Source organism: Alligator sinensis, unplaced genomic scaffold (genome assembly GCF_000455745.1).
Source record: "Alligator sinensis unplaced genomic scaffold, ASM45574v1 scaffold1197_1, whole genome shotgun sequence".
NCBI classification, from domain to species: Eukaryota; Metazoa; Chordata; order Crocodylia; family Alligatoridae; genus Alligator; species Alligator sinensis.
The window spans coordinates 287,631-302,012 of NW_005842652.1; the positions used below are offsets into that span (position 1 = coordinate 287,631).

The window sequence follows — 14,382 nt, forward strand, 5'->3', positions numbered from 1 at the left end:
CTAATTAAACTCCCCCCCCCCCCCCAACACACACCCTCTGGAGCATGTGTATAAACCCCCCGAGAGATGTGCGGGCATGCTGCCAACATCTGGAGCAACCAGACAAGGGCCCAATTAAGACTTCACTCTCCTGTAGCCAGATGACACGCAAACCAGAAGCAGAAACACTTCACCGCCTTAACAGCAGCATTCCTGGCCTGCAGTATGCAGCTGAGACCCAAACCTCCACCTCACTAAGCACAAGCACTGCCATTTCCTGGCTCAGGCCCCAGGTTCATTTTGCCCAACCTCTGGTAGCACACAGGGGCAGGGAGCAGGTGCTGGAAGGGAGGACGAGCTGGGATGGGCCAGTTAAGACTAAGCAGAGTAAAGCAGGCCTCTGCTAAGGGGGTGAAAGCTGGGCCACTCCAACCCAAGGGTGGCTAAAGGCAGGTGCCAGACAGCGCTAGTGCAGTGGGCACTTTCTCCAGGAAACGCTTTCTGGAGCCCCAGCAGAACAGCTCAACTTGTGCTTTAATACAGAATCAGTCCGACGGGGCCGGGGGGAACTAGTTGGGGCTGGTTCCGCTCTAAGCAGGGGCTGGACTAGATGTGACCGCCTGAGGTCCCCCCCAGCCCTCATTTCCGATGGCTCTAGGAGACGGAGGGGCCCAGCTCGTGCCGCAGCACCACCGCGGAGCCCCCCTCGGCAGCGCCGCCCACCTGCTCGTCCTCGAAGATGACGTTGGCGGGGATCTCCTTGCGGATGATCTTGCCGAAGATGGGGTCGCCGCCGGGACGCGCCGCCTGCGCCCTGCTGGTCTCGTCCGCCATCCTCCGCGCCCGCGGCCCCCGGCGTGTTCTAGAACGCGCCCCGCCCACACAACGTTCGATTCCCACCCCCCTCCCCTATTGGGCCAGTACCGCCCCTGTGACAGCAAGCCGCCGCCGCCGCGATTGGTTCCCTCGCCTGCCTGTCGCCCATCTGTCCCCGCCCAGTCCCCGCTTTTCTGCAGCTGGTCATTGCAATGCTCTACGGGCTGTCAGAGCCTGGCAGGGGGTGCTGGGAGCATGCGCAGGAGGGGCTCAATTGTTTGAACACCGGGCCTGCGTTCTGTGCTATCCCGGCTTAGGCACTGACAGTACAGCCTCTACGCACCCTCCTCCAGGGTTTCCACTTTTCTTGGCCTGGTGCTATGGCAGTGGAGAGCCACTGGTTCTTCTGCTTCCCTTCCAGCCCTCTACCCAGCAGTTCTTAGCCTTTTCAGGCAACTGCCAGCTCTTGGTTTTTTTGCTCTTCATCTGGCCCCAGAAAAGTAACCGAGGAGTTGTTTCTAGTGCAAAGCACCAGTTGTTTCTGGTGGTCACATCAGAGGAGAAAGCAGACTTCTTTAAGAGTTTCTTTGTCTCTATTTTCTTGTGCAAGGACCAGGACACCCCTACCGAGATTCAGGACAGACATGGGAGAAAGCCTAGGGTCAGGGAGGACTGGGTTAGAGAGCTTCTGGAGGGGCTGGACGTGTTCAAATCAGCAGGTCCAGATGCTCTCCACCCCAGGGTGTTGAGGGAATCGGCAGGAGTTATCGCGGGGCCCCTGGCACGGCTTTACGAGCACTCGTGGTGCTCTGGCCAGGTACCAGACGACTGCATGAGGGCCAATGTGGTCCCCATCTTTAAAAAAGGGAAGAGGGAGGACCTGGGCAACTATAGGCCTGTTAGTCTTACTTCAATCCTGGGGAAGCTCTTTGAGAAAATTATCAAGGAGCACATCTGTGATGGACCAGCATCAGGGATGATGCTCAACCAGCATGGTTTCATTAGGGGCAGGTCCTGTCAGACCAGCTTGATTGCCTTCTACGATCAGGTCACAAAATCATTGGATGAAGGTGTCGTGGTGGATGCAGTCTTTCTGGACTTCAGGAAAGCCTTCGACACTGTCTCCCACCCCATTCTCATTAAAAAGCTAGGTGACTGTGGCACTGATGCCTACACGGTCAGATGGATTGCAAATTGGCTGAGGGGTAGCACTCAGAGAGTGGTGGTGGATGGGTCATTTTCAACCTGGAAGGAAGTGGGCAGTGGAGTCCCCCAGGGCTCAGTCCTTGGGCCCGCACTGTTCAATTTCTTTATTAGCGACTTGGATGATGGGGTGAAGAGCAGCCTGTTTAAATTGGCAGACAACACCAAGCTTTGGGGTTAGGTGGGCACACTAGAAGGGAAGGACAGATTACAACAGGACCTGGACACTTTACAGGGGTGGGCAAATGAAAATAGGATGGGATTCAATGCTGACAAGTCCAGGGTGCTGCACTTGGGCAGTAGGAACCAGCAGCATACCTGTAGGCTGGGGAACTCCCCTTTCGAAAGCACGGTGGGAGAAAGAGATCTTGGAGTCATTATTGACTCCAAGATGAACATGGGCCGACATGAGAGAACACGGTCAGTAGGGCTAAACGTACCTTGTCCTGCATCCGCAGATGCATCACAAGCAGGGCCAAGGAGGTGATCCTCCCCCTCTATGCGACACTGGTCAGGCCGCAGCTGGAGTACTGCATCCAGTTCTGGGTGCCACACTTCAAGAGGGATGTGGACAGCATAGAGAGGGTCCAAAGGAGGGCCACTCGCATCCGGGGACAGCAGGGCAGACCCTATGAGGAGACGCTACAGGACCTTAACCTGTTCAACCTTCACAAGAGAAGGCTGAGGGGGGACCTGGTGGCCATCTATAAATTTACTAGGGGGGACCAGCGGGGTTTGGGAGAGACCTTGTTCCCCTGAGTGCCTCCTGGAGTAACAAGGAATAACGGCCATAAGTTGCTAGAGAGTAGGTTTAGACTAGACATCAGGAGAGACTACTTCACAGTCAGGGCAGCTTGGATCTGGAACCAACTTCCAAGAGAAGTGGTGATGGCTCCTACCCTGGGGGTCTTTAAGAGGAGGCTCAACGTTTACCTGGCTGGGGTCATTTGAGCCCAGTTTTCTCTCCTGCCCAGGGCAGGGTGTCGGACTAGAAGATCTACAAGGTCCCTTCCGACCCTATATCTATGAATCTATGAAAGACTGTGTATTTTTCTATTTGAAACCTTTGGGTTTATCTCCTGAAATGGTGCTCGCCTACCTCACAGCAGGTTGTTATTGTGCAGGCATTTAGTACTTGCTTTAGCAAATGCTAAATGACTGCACTGTAATCACCAGTACAGGGTAGTCCTGGCACTGCATGGGTCATTTCTGACCCTGCTGCACAGTAGCAATAAGCCTTAATGGTTAGGGAAAGGTTAGGGGTGCCTAGCTCATTGCTACTGTGCAATAGTGGCAGCGTCACAGTTTGTGCCTCCCAACACTATATCGCCATAGTGGCAAGCTACAGCACCGTACCTCATCACTACAGCAACGTAGCATCTCGTGTTGATGTGGTCAGTGCTAATGTTGCATGTTACCCCGCGGCACCCATGAAAGGATCTCAGGGTTATGGGCAACTGGTGCCTCCCAAGTCTGAGGTGGACACCAGATCGCCGACTGGGGGTGAGGGGCATCACTGAGTCAGCAGCGAAACTGGAAATGCACTTCCATCAGCACTTCTGGTTTCATGGCTGGACTTCCAGGGGCTGTACAGCCAATCTCATGGGGTGCACATGCACCCATGTGCATCCCCTACACATCGCCAATGCTCAGGGTGCTGGGGTACCCCGGTTGGAAATCATCACTCTAAGGCCCAGCTCCACAGGAAGACTTGAATCTCTAAAAAATAGGACCTAGGCATTCAGGCATTCAGTTGCTCACCCCCAGACACTCAAAACCTTTCCCTAACCATTAAGGCACCTACCTTTTCATCAGTGAAGGTCTCGTGCCTAAAGTTCTGCCTCAGTGCATACCCAGATGTGTTACCATCTTGTTTTGGGCATAGCAGCAGCTCTCAACACATGGCTAACACCAGACCCCTGCTGGGATACCTAAATTCAGGGTAGTTAGGTAGTTCTCTACCTATCTTGTCTCGGGTGTGATTCAGTAGGAATGCCCTTTGCTGTTAATGAAGCCACAAAGGATATACAGGTAGAAGCAAGCTCAACACAAAACAGCAGCCATGGCCCCATTCATAAGAGGAAATAGCAGTGCTTTGCAGTGGAGCCTCCCACCTTGGACCAGCTATGTTGGGCTGATTAAGGCACTTCTCTGGGATGTGTGTTTGAATCCTCTCAGGTCTGAAAAAGCAAAGAACCCAGGTCTCCCATGTCCTGAGTGAATAGTCTTAACTATTGAGCTACTGTAGAGAAGGGCAACACTGCCACTGTTTTATAAGAAAGGTGTGAGCCCTTGTTTTGCTTTTTAAATAGCCAATTGAAACACCTAGATCCAGAAAAGAGTTTCAGGCTGCTCAACATATAAATCCCTAAACATGTAAACCCCAGAAAGGGATTTAATGCAAATAACTGTCTGTTTTACTGGCTGGTTTAGGCAGCTGGTCCTCAATTGTCTCACAAGGCATCTAATTATCTTTCTACATCATATGGGGAGCCAGGGTGGCACAACATTTGGTTTTGGTAAGGTATTGTCTTGGTTCTATTTGTTTTTAAATTATCTGTTGCCGTAGCATTTAGGCTAGAGAAGGCAAGGGCAGAGAAAGGCACCTTTCACTTGGCATGGTTCTGAGGTTTAATTTATGCACTAGTACTCTGCAGCAAGATTTGGGTTGTAAACACCTCAGTGGCATATTTAAAATCGAACAAAATGCAGTTTGCATTCATTTGATTTTAACCGTTTTCTATCTTCTACAGGTTTTAATGGTTTTCTATTTTTCTCTTTCAAAACTGTGACATTTGGACCTAAACAGCCTGAAACTTTTCATCTGAAAAGAAAATAGTCATACTGCATGTGTGAAACCCTATTGACTTTAATACACTTCCATTTGTAGAGGTGGACACGTGAGCCCCACTGATTTTAATGCCATTCTATCTAGGCACAGATTCTCTCTCTCTCTCTGGCTGCAGTTGCAAGAACTGGCCCTTTATTTGTCTTTTAATTGATAAAGAGACAACAGCGAAGAGATCCATGTAATAGAGAAATGCTGTTAATACTGTCAAATCAAATCTGGCTCCTAATGTTGAGCATGATCCTGCAAGAATTTATGTCTGTAACTTTGTAAGCCTAGTCCTTTGAGCTAAAAAAACTCACATTTCAGGAACAATCTTTAGCTTTTATTAAAATAAGCTTTTATAGCACAACTCAAACTAGTTCTAGGAATCTCTTAAACAGCATTTCAGTGGTAATTGAAGTACTGCATCCAATTCTGGGCTCCACAATTCAAGAAGACTGTGGAGAAGATTGAGAGTCCAGAGGAGAGCCACACACATGATCAGAGGGCAAGAGCCTTACGAAGAAAGGCTGAGAGCCACGGGACTCTTCAGCCTGCAAAAGCAGGCTCAGGTGACCTAGTGGCAGCCTATAAGTATATAAGGGGTGTGCATCATGATCTGGGGGAATGCCTGTTCACCAGAGTGCCCCAAGGGATGACAAGGTTCAACAGTCACAAACTCCTCCAAGACCATTTTAGGCTGGACATAAGGAAAAACTTTACTGTCCAAGCCCCCAAGGCCTGGAATAGACTCCCTCCAGAGGTGGTGCAAGCACCTACTCTGGACTCTTTTAAGAAGTGTTTGGATGCTTATTTTGCTGGAATCCTTTGATCCTAGCTGACTTCCTGCCCATGGGGCAGGGGGCTGGACTCAATGATCTTCCGAGGTCCCTTCCAGCCCTAATGTCTATGAAATTTATGAAATATGAATACTTTTTTTCAAAGTGCTGTACTCATTGGTGAAGTGACATATTTCATATTTAATTATATAGCCCAGGGGTTATATGCTATTTTTAAGTCTGTAGTGGAACTCACACTGCTGTAGGGAGGTTTCTACAATGATCAAGAGTAGGATGTTCTAAAGGCCCAATGCTGAAATTGACTCTATGTGGGTGGATCCTCTGTGCTCATGCAGACTTCCCACTTTCTTCAGTGGAATCATTCATGTGAATAAAGTGAACAGCATTATTCCAGCACACAAACCTGTATAGCTTCTGGTCTAGCTATCACGCAGACCATGGCTTCTACTCCATGCAAACCAACTAATGATGACTCTGCATATTTATGAACTATTCATCTTCTCTTGAGCTGTCCCCAAACTTTCCGGGCATGTCTGTCCAAAGACTTGCACTTGTGTAATGTGTTTGTCCTCTGAGCAGCTTTATCTGACTAAGCAGACCCATAGCAGTCCTACCTGCAACAAGGCAACAAAAGAAAGTTCCCACCGTTACTTTCATGGAAATTAGATGTTGAGGAAAAAGATGTGTGGACAATGACCTTTTAGTCATTCTGCAAACTGGCTTGTCTTCTAACCACCAAGCTAGCTAAGAGCACTGAACCCAAGGGTTAGGCAAAATATAGCCCATGGACCAGATCCAGCCTAGATACAGACTTTGACTGGCCTGCAGCAGGTCCCTCAGTCCCACCTGGCCCAGGTGCTGTTGGGCCCACGGCAAGTCCCACTACCCCAGGGCACGTAGTGGGGCTGGAGCAGCTCCTTCCAGTTGCTGCTGCCAGCCGTAGCCCCATGAAGACTGGTGGGGATGTACATGTACAGCACTGACCTCCACCTGTCCCGGACCTGTATGCCCACTGTGAGCAGCAGTGGCGGCAGCAGCACCCAGGCAGATGGGATCATAAGTAAAACCTTGAAGGTCTTATGAATCGTAAAGTTTGATACAGTTGAGGAAATGATCTGTTTCTGTTAAAGAAATTAAATCTCTAAATTACAATGTGTATATGTGAATGAAAATCCAAGTAAGAGACCCTCAGATTCATGTGTAATCCTTCCTTTAATCAGACTTGCACGCATCCAGGGGCTTTAACGGGGGAAGGAGAAAATTGATAACCTTCCACTTCCCAAAAGATAAGGTCACATTTTCCAGGCTTAGATCACATATGAATGAAATGACTGAGCCTTTTACCTTTCAGTCAGATCTATATCCACGATTGTTGGATAATTATCTTATCGCTGTTTGGTGCTACATATAAAATGACCTGTCAATATCACTTTCTCTTCTCAGTGAAAAGTTGTTCACATCAGCACCATGACAACTGCTATGGACTTCCTTTATAGGCCTCAATCTGGCAATGGGCTGGATCTGGATACTTCCGTGGTTGGAGGAATGGGACTAGTCAGTATACTCAAGCAGAAAAATAAATTGTTCAGGTGGTAACTACATTGTTCTATCACTCTCAGTGCAGGCATTCCAGGTCAAGGTTATAGTTCATCCCTGTCTTAGCATAAGAAAACAGGAACTTACATATTGGTGTATAAATTGAGCTGTGGTCCATCCATCTGCTGCTTTTAATAGTGAACGCCATTAGATACTCCAGAGAATGATGCAAGAAAACTCCACTGCAAGCAGATCTTAGATAACCTGCCTCCCTATGAAAATCTTGTCCTTACCTTTAAAAGTGGAATATTAGCTTAATTCTATGACCATTGTCATTTATATCCTCTCCAAAACTCTATTTTCAAGATTATAATTTGTTACATTATTAATAGCTAGATAACTGTCCACTGCCTCTCAACTTTGAATACTTGGGCTCAATGACATCCAAGGTCAGTGAGTTCCAGTCTCATTATGTATTACTGTACGAAGGATAGACCAATGGGCCAGAGTGTATATGACCTTCTTTTTTCTCTAAATCTTGCCAATTTTTTTTCGCATAACTGACTAATAAACAGCCTTTTCTACCTATCCATGCAGTTCAACTTTACTCCACCCTTCCATTATCTTGTATCTTGGTTATCTGCAATCAATATTGACCTGTTAATTTACCTACTATTGGTCCATGATGCCAGCCTCCATTAGCCACTAATTACATTTTAAAAAATGTGTGTGTTTTCTCCTGTACTGGTACCTCATACCTAGGAATAGCTCCTACAAAACCATGAAGTCCTTCCATAACATTCTCTGATAAAACCACGATACTTATAAAAATTGACAAGTTAGGCCACTGGTGCACCAATATCACTGCTGATCACGCTGACAAACATTAACTCATTACTTTTTGTACCCTGACATTGTTTTGTCTGGTCTTACATTGAGTTAGTAAATGTACAGGGATCATCCTTTTGTTAAATATTTGTACAGCACCCAGCACAGTACAGTGCTACACATAACTAAGGCTCCAAGGCACAATAGTAATAAATAAAATATTTTTTTGTAATGTTAACATAATGTCATGCAATGTAACATTCCTTCCACAGCTTTCCTTTGTTACTTACGGTAAAATCATTTAGGCCCATGTCTTCAGAGATAAGCAGACATTGCATTTTCAATGAAATCTTGGCCTTGATCTCTGTCTTTCAGTTCTCCATCTGTAAGATAATAGCACTTTCATGCTTTTTGTGAATGCTGCAAGGAAAAACACAGTAAAGAATGTGAGGTGCTCAGATACATAAGTGATGGTGTCATATAAGTACCAAAGCCAAATGTATTCATTTTGAAATGCTTACTTTTCTGTTTCATTGTTCTTGTTTGATGAGTCAAAGAAAAAAAAAGTCCCAAGCTATGCTATTTAAACATACTTTTATTCTGTCTCTTTCTACTCATCTTTTTTCCTAAAGTAAATAACTCTTTTGCTTTAATCCTGTCTTCCTGGAAGGCTTTTCCACCCCCAGAAGTATCCTGGAACCTGCCCATTTGTTAAATCCTTTTTGAATGGAGGGGCCAAAGCTCAGCACTGGTTCAAGAACAACCAAGAATCACTTTTAGAAATTTTACTAAAGAGAAATCTGAAACAAACAAGCAACACCTTTGATATCCATAGATAAATGCATCCTCAAGACTCTAGCATGAGTGGATATAAAACCTTTTGAAGTTGGCCAAAGAGTTGGGGGTTTTAGTCTTATATTAGGGTGGGGAAAAATTTGGACCAAGTTTCTATGGAAACCAAAAATACAGCAACGTTGAGGTTCTTCAGTGCAGATCTAAATGTGCTCTCCTGGAGGGGAAACATATGTATGCAGGTGAGGTGTTTGCTAAAAAAAATAAATATATAAGAAACTCCTTCCTAATTGGCTTTAATATGCCCTAATTACCCAGATGTTGGCAATTTCTTAAGAAATGGGGAGTGAGTTTAGACACAGTTAAATGCTGGCAAGGCAGCTAAAAAAAAAAAACCCAAAATGCCACAGCATCTGCACAACGTAAAACTGTTTGTTAGCTGGAAATGGATGGCTTTCCCATGAAAGGCCTGACACTGAGAGCTCATCTCTTCAGCCTTCAAGAACTGAAAAGCCATCACTATACAGGTGCATCTCTGCCCTGCCTTCCACCTGATTTCAGACTAACATGGATAACCACCTCTCTCTCCTTCTTCAGGCCAGTCATTGCCTGGTGGTTTTCAGAACCTACCAGTCCTACAGACCTTTAAACAAATCCTTTAAAGTCTTGGGAAAATGAGAGCTATCTGTTTTTTCCCTTATGAGGAGGTGTGAAGCCCCAGGAGGTGCAGGCTCTGCAGAGCCTTTGAAGCACAGCTTTGGGCACAACCTCCCAGCCAGCCTTGGCCTGAGCCCTGATGCAGCTAAGCAGGGCTAAGCTCCTCTGCTTTCTGAGGGCCTGCCACATGGTGTTAAAGCCTGGGGCTGAGCAGACTGGAGGAGCCCAGCGGAGCTGGGGCTGCAGGAGTCACCCACTGGCAGCGCAGGACCGGGCCTCTCTGGCAGAAAACCGGGGCACTCCGCGTCCCCGCCTCAGGGTCCGGAACCAACAGGGCTGGAGCAGCGTTCCGTCCGGCGGAAACCACCCCCCACACCCGGAAGTCGCCCTTCCCCCGGGGGAGCCGCACGGAACGCTTTAATGAGAGCAACGTTTTCCCCCCTTAGAGCAGGCTAACAACAGCGGGAGGGGCGGGGCTTCCAGCCGGGCCTTCCCACTGGTTGTCTAGGAGCGAGGCGGGCGGAGTGGGCGTGGCCTCCGCGCGGGCGGGGCGCCAGCCGCGGGCATGGAGTCTCGGACGAAGGTCAAGGGGCTTGAAGCCTTGGGGGTAATGGAGCCAACCCAAGACTGGCGCAGCCAGAGCTGGGCCGCGCCCCCTCCCTTGGGCGTGGCCGGGCCGAGCCGTTCCTCCCGGGAGCCGGATCGGGACCACGATCCAGGCCCCGCAGAGGGTCCGTCCGTGCGGCCTGTGAGGAAAGACTGAGCATGGCCGCCTTCGCTCGAGGCCGTGTCACCCACCTCCTCCTCCTCACGCCTGCTTTCCAGACGCGTGGGGAGCCCCCGCCCCCGTCCGCAGGGGGCTGGGGTAGGCCGGGGCCCCAGGGACCAACCCCTGTGCGTGGGAGGGGCGGGCCCCTGGGGCCCAAGTGTGGTAGGAAGGGATAGCACCAGGGCCTATGATCCTGCCTGCAGATCTGCCTCAAGCCCCTCATCTAGCCAGCAAAGCTGTAAGGTTGAGCATTGCTTCATTAGCTGATATGTGTCTGACAGGCATTTCCTAGTGTGGGCACCAGAGCGGGCTCACGTTGTGTTACACAGTTAAGTAGAAGGCAGGGTATATTTGCACCTTATAAACTAACCAAAGAAGATCATGACTGGGCTGATCTGGGGGGGAGGCAGAGCTCATGACCCAGCCCCTGCTGTCCTCGCCCCAGCACAGGGGCCTAAGGACAATCCCAGTACAGTGGGGCTGCAGAGCAGAGCAGAGCAGCCAGGCAGTGCCAGATTGCTCTGAGCTGCACCGCCCCGCAGCCGTGCTATACTGGGGTTATCCATGTGCATGCGTGCTGGGGTGGGGGCAGCACAGGCATGTGCTCCACTCCCCACCAGGTTTAGGCCAGTCACAGTCTGTCATGCAGGGAGCAGATTGCACCTCTGCCCTGGCACCGTGCTGTCACTGCTTTGTGATCCCAGCCGCGCCTGCCTGTCCCACTCGTGGATGCCACTCCTCACCCACCTGTAACTCCATCCCGTCCACCCAGCTCAGAACAGCCTGCTTGCAGGTGTCCTGGGCCACTCTTCCTGGAGACTCTGCCCGCCCACCCACTCTGTCCAGGACCCCGGGCGGTGGGTATGGTGCAAGTGGGCCAGGGTGCCCAGGCAATAGAGTTGGGTCTAGTGGCAATGACGCTGGCTGTGGCAGCTGGGAGCCACCACCATCAGGGCTTCCAGGAAGTGGAGTCTGGCTGCTGTGCTGCCCCAGTCCTGCTGTGCACCCATGGTGGGTGGGACTAGCTACACACACCACGCACGGCCTGGGCTGCCCCTCACGCCTGGGGTGGGTGGGGCCAAAGGACCCATTGCAGGCTGCATAAAATCCCTTGGTGGGCCAAATCCAGCCTGCAGGTCATTTTGCCCACCCCGGCATAAAAGTTGAGGAGTAAGAATGTATTGGTCTTGTTGAAGGTGATATGTATACCTCCTTTAATGTCTTGGCTAAATTCTAGTCACCACTATCATTATCTTTTTTGACTGATCACTTCATGGGATAGTTTTAGTAGCATCCCCAGCTTATGTGTATGTTGTTTGTGGACTTAATTCTTTACTGAAGTCTTGAAATTTAAATCATTATCAAAGAAGCTACTATCGTTTCTTCTTATACTCCTTGGAGAGATTTTTGTGTACTTGACTGGTAATTAGTTGCTTAAGCACTGAAAGAGAACTAATTAATATGAATTATTTTTTCACTTGCATAGCTTCTTAAATTACCATGACCTTGACGTTTTTGTACATAAAGCATTCCATTATTCATTTAACCATAATACTGGGCAGTTATTAGAGAGAAGCTTGTCTTTGGATACAAAGTATTCGCAAATATTCATTTCCGAAGTGGTTTGTGCAATTGTAAGCATTTGAGGGCCAGCACTGTTTGTCATCTTTAAATGGAAATGTGTTAGAAATAACATAACTTATATTGTTTGGAAATTGTTCTGTATATGCTTTCCTTAACATTTGAAGAAGGAAGACTTCAGCATATTTATAAAAATAATGTGATTTCAATAATATTTCTAGAATTTTCCTAGGAGTTTAAAATTAAGGGTTTTTTTTCCAAATAAACAATGAAAAGCTGTCCTTTTATAACTTCACAAATTTGTTAATACATCCTAAGTATCATTTGTTTTTGGGATATCCTGAAAAAAAAAAAAGAATAGCCTCATAGTCTTCTACACACCGAAATATAAGTCGCACAGTTTTTATTCTCAAGGTAAAGAGCAAGTCTTAAACCAGACTGGTTGTTTGTACAAATGGAAGGCATCCCATTCTTTGAGAAGACACACTTTGTTTGTTTTTCTTTTGGGCAGTGGTTCCTATACGTATATCTATTGTTTATATCTTGCAGTTAGATTTTACCAATCTTTATGCAAGGCATAAGTCAATACCTAACTTTATTTTGAAAGATCTGTATATGAAATCTTAAGTAAAATTAGAATTTATTAATATACATCTAAGAGTCAATATAAACATACTTGATGGTAAGAAGATTTTATTGCTGAGGATGTATAATCCTCTTTTTTGTACTTTGATGCCCATCAGCAGTTGACAGAAAGCTGAGATTTCATAGGAATGTCTTTGATTAGCATGGAAGTTTCTTAAATAAGCAATTAAATTGTGTGCATGTCAGATACCATATTCTTCATAAAGCAATTGTAAATATTGCTTTTATTAATAACCACTTTTATACTACTATTGAAGTGTACACCCTACATCATACTTTATAGTCCCTCTAATCAGCACTTGCCTAGTAATGATTGCCTTATTGTCAGAAGTGAACTCTGTATGAGTCTTAAACATGTTACAACAAAAAATAATTCTACTCTGATATTTCAGATCCTCTGATGGACTCAGTTTTGTGATTCTGTTCTGTAAATTTGTTACAGTTGCCAAGATTTCACAAATACTGAAAGATTTTATTTGTGTTGTTTTGGTTGTATGATATCAAATGTTTAATGCAAATCTAGGGTCTGATAATACTCATGACATTTACTTACTAAAGTGGCTTGTAAACCACAATCCTGTAAATTTTGTTATCTAGAAGCATGAGTGTTTCTGTATGCATCCCTTTGTGGGACTGGGACCTCCATTCACAGAAAAATAACTAGAAATAGAATCTGCAATATTTCTTTTCTCTTGAATTATTAATTAAGAAATAAAAAAACTTCCATTCCTCCTGAGTTCTGTGCACCTGTTTTATCTGTGCAATATCTGATGAAGAATTAAGTCAACATTTTTTCACAGACTGATACTACATCAGCTTGCTGTAGAAAAGATGAGAGAAAGCAGACAAAACAACTTCTAGCTATAAGAAGTTTTATCTAAGAAATACTTTTATAAACAACATGCATCTGTCACTGACTTATGTTTTTGTTAGCAGGTTTTGCAGCTGTTTAAAACTTTGCACAGAACGCGACAACAGGTGTTTAAAAATGATGTCGAAGCTCTAGAAGGTAAGAATTTTGAGGTGACCTGAACCAAATGAGCCTGTTAGAGCATCGTATTGATGTTCCTTATTCAGCCAAAGGCATTGCAATTAAGCAGGGTAATTTTTTTCCCCTTTTTTTTAGCATAGCACGCATGTAGTCTATCCTTGGTCCATGGCATAAATAAATAGAACGGGCCATCACCCTTGGCCACAGGTATGAAGGTACAGAGCATGATCACAACGGTAGGTTGTTACTAGACAAAGACAAAAACATCTTAGTTTTAATGATCTAGTTTTGAGTCTCGCTCACAATGCCTCATGATTATCTCTAACTAGAGATAGGTGGAAAGAAGTGATTCTTGTTCTTAGAGGATTCTGGGACTTGTTTTTGTTCTGATTTGGAACATAAAATCACAAATTTTCCATGCAAAGGAATACCAGCCCTAGCTCCAGGGGAGTCTAGAGACACTGACTCCATGGCAGACTTAGTTCAGTTAGGAGTCAGGTCTTAAGGGAGAAGCCATGGGGCATGAGACTAGGCGACTGGAAGAGTGAGTTCCAAAAGCTTTAAAGATAAGTGCTAGTAGCAGAGTATGGGATGTTCTGTGCCAGGGGTGGGCAAAATGCAGCCTGGGGGCTGGATGCAGCCCGCCAGGCCATTCTATCTGGCCCGTGGGGCCCCTAAAAAATTTAGAAAATTAATATTAATCTGCCCTGGGCTGCCTGTCATGTGGCCCTCAATGGCTTGCCGAAACTCAGTAAGCGGCCCTCTGCCCAAAATAAATGCCCACCCCTGTTCTATGCTGTATTTGCACCCCTATATTTGCAACCAGACGTGGTTGGAGTGGTACAGTGCACTTGTGTCCTATTGCTGGTATACATTGCCCTTGAGAATGCGATAGTTTTTTTTGTTTTGTTTTTTCAATGTTTTCTTTGTTTTGAAAAGCTTAAGCTATATCATT

General features: G+C 46.5%; 2 protein-coding genes and 1 long non-coding RNA gene across 7 annotated transcripts in view; 1 reads left to right on the forward strand and 2 right to left on the reverse strand.

The window, feature by feature from the left end:
- Positions 1–871, reverse strand: part of HINT1 (histidine triad nucleotide binding protein 1) — an 8,319-nt gene extending 7,448 nt beyond the window's left edge. Inside the window, exon 1 of one of the 2 annotated variants that reach the window (XM_025215569.1) lies at positions 703–871. In XM_025215569.1, the coding sequence (XP_025071354.1) occupies positions 703–813 (111 nt within the window). In that variant the 5' untranslated portion in view covers positions 814–871. The remainder of the gene's footprint in view (positions 1–702) is intronic. The other variant, XM_006033671.3, reaches the window with a different exon arrangement.
- Positions 872–5,660: 4,789 nt separating this feature from the next.
- On the reverse strand, positions 5,661–10,323 carry LOC102386049. Of its 2 annotated transcripts, none has more exons than XR_003096241.1 (3): positions 10,240–10,323; positions 8,283–8,412; positions 5,661–6,242 (listed from the first exon to the last, which is right to left on the reverse strand). It is a non-coding gene; the product is annotated as an uncharacterized LOC102386049 (long non-coding RNA). The 2 variants fall into 2 exon arrangements; XR_324955.3 differs by lacking the exon at positions 10,240–10,323 and adding an exon at positions 9,699–9,844 and having other exon boundaries at positions 8,283–8,375.
- Positions 9,939–14,382, forward strand: part of LYRM7 (LYR motif containing 7) — a 23,961-nt gene continuing 19,517 nt past the window's right edge. Inside the window, exons 1-2 of one of the 3 annotated variants that reach the window (XM_006033675.3) lie at positions 9,939–10,024; positions 13,373–13,445. In XM_006033675.3, the coding sequence (XP_006033737.1) occupies positions 10,007–10,024; positions 13,373–13,445 (91 nt within the window). In that variant the 5' untranslated portion in view covers positions 9,939–10,006. Of the gene's footprint in view, positions 10,025–10,382; positions 10,449–13,369; positions 13,446–14,382 lie in introns of those variants that run through there. The other 2 variants (XM_006033674.3, XM_006033672.2) reach the window with 2 other exon arrangements.